The sequence below is a fragment of the Salvelinus sp. IW2-2015 genome, unplaced genomic scaffold (genome assembly GCF_002910315.2).
Source record: "Salvelinus sp. IW2-2015 unplaced genomic scaffold, ASM291031v2 Un_scaffold3476, whole genome shotgun sequence".
In the NCBI taxonomy this organism is placed as follows: Eukaryota; Metazoa; Chordata; class Actinopteri; order Salmoniformes; family Salmonidae; genus Salvelinus; species Salvelinus sp. IW2-2015.
This window is the reverse complement of record NW_019944756.1, coordinates 50,664-57,264: the sequence shown is the minus strand read 5'-3', so window position 1 is coordinate 57,264 and position 6,601 is coordinate 50,664. Positions and strand designations below refer to the sequence as shown.

The 6,601-nt window shown below is 42.3% G+C and overlaps 1 protein-coding gene and 1 non-coding gene across 2 annotated transcripts; one reads left to right on the top strand and one right to left on the bottom strand.

Annotated features, from left to right (window-relative positions):
• Positions 1-813: 813 nt before the first annotated feature.
• trnal-aag (transfer RNA leucine (anticodon AAG)) lies at positions 814-895 on the bottom strand. The gene has a single exon. It is a non-coding gene; the product is annotated as a tRNA-Leu (tRNA).
• Positions 896-1,220: 325 nt separating this feature from the next.
• On the top strand, positions 1,221-6,596 carry LOC112075933 (uncharacterized; the record flags this gene model as incomplete). The annotated part of the gene is made up of 4 exons (XM_024142851.2): positions 1,221-1,909; positions 2,942-3,039; positions 3,175-3,352; positions 6,037-6,596. Coding segments are annotated over exons 1-4 (1,356 nt in total), but the record flags the coding sequence as incomplete, so codon positions are not given.
• Between the last annotated feature and the right edge of the window lie 5 nt (positions 6,597-6,601).

Here is a 6,601-nt window from a genome sequence, read left to right as displayed (position 1 = left end):
GTTTCAAAACGGCAATCTTTTTTTGTCAGGGAAGACGACATTTTTTACGTTATTTGCCACATAGCCTAGATTTTTTTCAGGATAACGTCTTGATGTCGGCAAAAACTGAAAATGTGGCACTGATTCGCCCACGCATTGATGAAGACTTTGGTTTTGACTATCCGAGGATGTCCATTTGCAACAGTCACGCGTATTTAAGCCTCCCCCTGCTGACAAATGGGTATTTGTCATTTCAACAACAAAAACATGAATACAAAATAAATGTGATGACGTTGGATCAACGTGGAAAACTGATTGGATTTGCAAAAACCATTAACATAAGGCATTTTCACCCAACTTAAATCCAATGACACGGTTAAATGTTTTGTTGATTTCCTGTTGAATTCACATTAGTTGACAATTTAACCAAATGTAAATCAAAACTCGAAGTTGAAATGACGTCTGTACCCAGTGGGCTGGTTTGAATTAGCTGCAGGTGTTGGATCAACATTCAGCTTCGAGACAGAAATCTACGACGAGGATCCATAGTTTAGGAAATGGAGGCGAGTAGTGCGGACGAAATGGAGAAAAGGTTTGGTGAAGCAACAGCTGTAATGGAATGAGGGCAATATGGGTGTCAGTTCTGATGATAGATATATATATTTTTTAGCCCCGTATTTAACTAGGCAAGTTAAGAACAATTCTTATTTACAATGACCGCAAACATGGGCCAATTGTGAGCCGCCCCGTGGAACTTCCGAACACGGCCGTTTGTGATACAGCTTGGAATCGAACCAGGGTGAGATGCAACCACTGCGCCACTCAAAAAAATACTGGCAGCGGCGGGATTCGAACCCGCGCCTCCGAAGAGACTGGAGCCTTAATCCAGCGCCTTAGACCGCTCGGCCACGCTACCGATGAACATGTTCACTTTCAATATGATTCAATATATTGACATCGATCAAAACCGGATGTTTCCGGCTTTTATCAACTCCACAAAGGGTAATAGTGTATACATAAGAAGTGTGGTAAAACCTTAATTTGAAATGATTTGTTATGACATTGTTTGACAGAATCCTCTTTGCGTCACCCAATTCAGCCAGCAGATGGCGAAGTGAGTAATTCTTACGTGACGTATATTCTAGTGGACGGGATGCTAAGAAGAGCAACACGGCTACTTATTCATCCACCTCGATAGCTTGCTAGGCAACATAAAGCCGAAATATTGAAGCTCTTTAGACCGTTATTGTGTATATTAGTCTCAGTGTTTTAAACACAATTATGTTAACGTATCAACTGCTTAATTTTAACACCATTTGCATGTTAAATGTGTTAACTTGTTAAGATTGATACTGAGCCCGGCACTAAGCTAGTCAGCTAATGCTAGCTAGCTAACTAATATCCCCGACCATGAGCTCACTAAGCTACTTCTCCCCTGCTAAAGAAGATGAGGTCTGCTGGACGCAGAAAGAAGCTCTGGGGCTGAACATTGTCGTAAAAGAGTATGATATTACAGTGAATGGAGAAGAAGAAGCTTTCCAAATGAAAAAGGAGGAAGAGGAGGCTATCACATTGAAAGAAGAGGAGGAGCATTTTGGAGTGGAGGGAGTAATGGCTATCACAGTGGAAAAAGAGGAAGAAGCTTTCAGAATGAAAAAGGAGGAAGAGGAGGTAATCACATTGAAAGAAGAGGATGATATTACAGTGAAAGGAAAGAATGAAACTTTAGGAGTGAAAGAGGAAGAAGTGATACAGGCTGTCACAGTGGAAGAGGAGGTAGAAGCTTTCAGAATGAAAAAGGAGGCAGAGGAGGCTGTTAGAGTGAAAGACGAACATTTTTGGGAGGAAGACAAGCCTATCTCAATAAAAGTGAAGGTAGAAGACGTTCTGGGAGTGAAAGAGGAGGAGACAGAAKATCTGATTAACACCAGTGAGTACTGTCTAAAAACAACTCTGCAGTTGTTGAATTAATTTGTGGTTTTAAAGGGGCATTCTACTGAAGTTCTACACTTGAATATGTTGTTCAGTACTGGAGGAAATGTTAAAGGGGCAATCTGTAATTGGTACATGCATTTTTTTACTTTTAAATGATTGATACTTTATTATCCATTTACATCTAAATGAATTTAGTTTAGTCAGCGGGTGAACATCTTTCCACACTGGGTGCTGTCTCCCAAGCTGGGCTCACTTTCTCAGAGGAAGAGAACATTTATCTGGATAGGCCAGAAAATGTGACACGTTACTCCCTATGTAAACGTGGGGTGTGAAACCTGCCAGTTGAAGTCAGCTCCGCTGAGAGTGGAAACAGAGAGCAGAGAAATTGGGCTTTCTGCCAAAATAAGGTTCGGGAACTTATGAAATTCACCCAGCGCTTTGTACACCACAAATGTCACCCAGAACCAGTCCACAACTTCACGTTTAAAAGCAGAGGAGAAGTCCAAGAAACTGGTGACACATAAGAGAGAGTTGGAGCCATTGATTCTGGAAGAATATAACTTCTAAATGCCCAACGACCTTAGTTCAACGGTCATACCCCCTCTGAACCCAATATATACTGAGTGTACAAAACATTATGGACACCTGCTCAACTTTAATTTCCCATCAGAACCCACCAGCCTGTTTAACTCTGAGGGGTATACTATGTAGTGGGATAGAGGAGTTAGTGAGYTCACTTTGGTCAATTCTGAATTCAACTCACTGAATTCAACTCARGATAAMTGTKGAAGGTCTCTTACCTCTTAACCATGTAAGTTTATATGGCAACAAATCCTTCATCTCTAACCTGCTCCGGGGGAGGCTAGTTGAGGACCAATCAGGGGGCAGGCTAACCCCACTTTATCCTGACTCAAGTGTTGTGTCTGAGCTGTGAGTTGAGGACCAATCAAATCGAATTTCCCTACCATCTATGATTGCAATAAAAAGTCATAAGTTTACCATCTGTTTGATGTTCTCGTTCACACAGGAGAGAGATGTGACTATCCTGGATCCTCTGGGGAGCCTCAACAACATCCTGATGCTGACGAGGAAGAGAAGATTCTCTCCAGATCAGAACACCAGATGGTACAGCTTGGTTTGGTCTAGCATACAGCTTGCTCTATCTGGGTCTGGGCTGGGTTTCTGTAAAGCACTTTATGACAACAGTGACATCAGCGTCCATAATGAGATGTGTCTGTGTCCCCTCTTTATGGTTACCAGGACAACGCTAGCCCTTCCTCCCTCCCGGAGTCCCTGTGTCATGCCTCTCCCGGTAGCGCCTTACTGCTGGGTATGAAGAGGTTGTCTGTGTTGCTGGTGGACTGCAGGAAAACAATGGGGCTGAGTGGAACTGTGAGAGGAGGAGAAGAGAAGAAAGGATCAGATTTGACACATCAAAGTAAGTGCTGTAGTTTAGTTTGAACAAATAAATAGATCTGCCCACTGGTATCTGTTCCCAATAGGGCTGTCCCTGACTAATACAAATCTTGGTCGATATTTTTTTTTTTACGTGTATTTTTCCATAAATAGACACCATTCTGCCTTCCTCATGTGAAATGCCAATTTATCTTACTATTTCTACTGATCTGCGTGCCAGTTATGGTTTTCATATGCACATTTTCATGGAACATTTTAATTTCATTTATAATAAACGTCTTCATATCTCAAAATCATTGTCATGTTGTTAATCAAAATTCACTCTAAATGATAATGATAAAAACCTAAAAAGTACCTTCTGTTTCCAGCTATGTAAAAATAACCTACAAAAAGCCAACAAATAAAAACATTGCAGCCTGCAGGTAGAAAATATCCTGATTTAAAAATAAAAAAAATCCTATAAATCACATTGACTATGCATGGCCTGTCTGCAACCAACTTGAAACATTGTATCAGCTATTAACATGGGTCTGGCCCGAAGCTTGTGCCATCAAACTTGTAACATTGTATAAAATATTCTGTATCCTCAGTTTCCCAGCACCAGTGAGCTCAGGACCGACACGGCTGTAGGCTATTTGCTCAAGGGATAAGAAGCAGTGCTTGACTTGGGCCGGAGCTGAGGAGCTGAGGAGCGACACCTCAAATGTTCCTCTAATAGAATATTAGCTCAGAAGTATAGTGGAGCTCCTGCACCTAAATATAAACGGTACCAGCACCCAAAATGAGTACCAGGAACCTATTTCAGTCCAAGTCAAACACTGATAAGAAGTAATCAGGTAGGCCTTTTTTAGGACGTTTCCACTGGATCAGACCATGACATTTTTCCCTTTCACGCTGAGTGGTTATCGAAAGGGAGAGAGCTGGAAAGATTTTTCATATACATTGAGGAACTATTGTCATTCTCAATGGATGTAAAAACATAATTTGTTTGCTTGCTGTTTTAGGTGAAGAAAACATTACATTGAGAAGCTCCACAGGTCAATAGTGGTGGTGCGTTAAGCCAATCAGAAATACTGTCAAATTGGCAGGAGAGAGGTGAATTGTGCGTCTGGGCGCTGCATWGTYAATCYGACGTCTGCATTGRCCATGCAGCATTTACGGTGATACGGCCTCTGCAGAAGTCAGGGCATTCATACTTGTTGCGCTCCGTGGAGCAGTGCAGAGCTGTTGTCAAGGAAGTGAGTTCTGTTTCTCGCTACCCAGCGATGTACTGCTGACACCCTGTAGAAGCCATAGGAATTGCATCAGGAGCTATTTTACAATATGACCTTTCTCTTGCATTTCTAACATGCTGACCAGACCGGACACGGTCGCAGCTCGCCAAATAAATTTAGAAATCCATGTTATTCCATTTGCACCCACACTGCTCCGCGCGCCAACGAGCGTCTGCATTGCCAAGGCTAAAATAGAAGTCGTTCCTATTTCTGAGCTGATCCCGCTGCAAGTCCTGCCTCTCCCATCTCCTCATTGGTTTATAGAAGCAGGTACCCACGTGCCATCTCCTCATTGGTTATACCCAGTGGGTGATTGAAAGATGAAATGTTTGCCGGTTGTCGTGGTAATATATGAAAGGTAGATGATCACCATATAAGTTCAAAGATAAAAGCCTGGAAGGAGGAGAGATGACTCGAAACGATTCGGTTGGCCGTTTATGTGTGGATTATGTTCGGAGTAGAGGACCTTGTGCATTTCAGGTAAAATAACAACCAAGTTATTATCCCAGGACAAATTAGCTAGCAAGCTAACTAGCTAAATTGCCATACATGTTTAATGCTTTTCGCCTGTCCCCAAATTAATGTCATTGGTTCAGAGTTTGTTTTGATATTTTAACCTGCGTGTCGTGATCGCGTTTGGTGTGGGGGACAAAATACATTATGCACGGCACGATGGCGCACGCCGCAGCCGGTTTGGGTTCCGTGTAAGAGGATGGTCTCCCCCCCCCCTAAAAACAGACAAACTCAAAGTGTTTTCTTTCCAATGGTACCAATTATATGCATTCCTGGTTTCAGGACCTGAGCTAAGTCAGTTTACTTTGGGCAGTCATTCAGGCAGGAAGTGGAGAAAAAAGGGGGCCTATCCTAAGGGCATGTGCGTGGGCACACTCGTCCGGTTCACCTAGTCTCGAGTACTGAAAGCCAAAATAATATCAAAAATAATACATCAATATTCTATTTAAACTTTCTGTTTCTGTTTATTTACCGATTTTGATGTCATAATAGTGAATTTGGATTTACTTCCAAAGTCAATAATTGAAACCAACTTAATTTAATCTGACATCCACATTCCGTCGATGCCCTGCTAACCCCATATCAGATGTGGATGTGGAGCTCAGTAAGGATGTTATAGAGCTAGATCAGATTTGGATAAATTCACTTACAACTCCTAAGAAGTAGATCAGATTTGGATGTCATTTTGATCAATAAGGATGTCTAGCTGAAGTAAGGATGTCATAAATCTAGATCAGATTAGGATGTCATATAACAGTACAACAACATGTAAAGTTCAATAGGATTTTTATTAGCCTACAGTTCTCTACAGCCACTCTGCTCTGAGGGATCTATATTAAACCTCATACAAAGACTTAATAGGAAGTTTCATCATGTGGACTTCGAACATGTCTGTCTAACTAAACACTGTCTTTGGCAGGAGAGAGATCAGACTCTCACGTTGACAGCGGTAAGAGTCCTTCAGGGGATCCAGACCCAGCGACGTCCAAACCAGCTGGACTACACCACTGCTCCCAGTGTGGAAAGAGTTTTAACCATTTAGGGAACCTGAAAACGCACGGGAGGACACATACAGGAGAGAAGCCGTACCACTGCTCCCTGTGTGGAAAGAGATTCACCCATTCAGGGAGCTTGAAAGCACACACGAAAATACACACAGGGGAGAAGCCTTATCACTGCTCTCAGTGCGGAAAGAGATTTATCCAGTTAGGGAACCTGGAATCACATGAGAGAACTCACACAGAAGTAAAGAGGCTTTTCCACTGTTCTCATTGTGAAAAGACTTTTAAGAATTTAGGGAACCTGAAAGTGCATGAGAAATGCCATACAGGGGGGAARCTTTTCCGCTGCTCCCAGTGTGGAATGATATTTACCCAGTTTAGGCACCTGACAGACCACGAGGTAACACACACAGGGAAGATGCCTTACCACTGCKCCCAGTGTGGAAAGACATATTTCACGTCACATGCACTTAGTCTTCATGA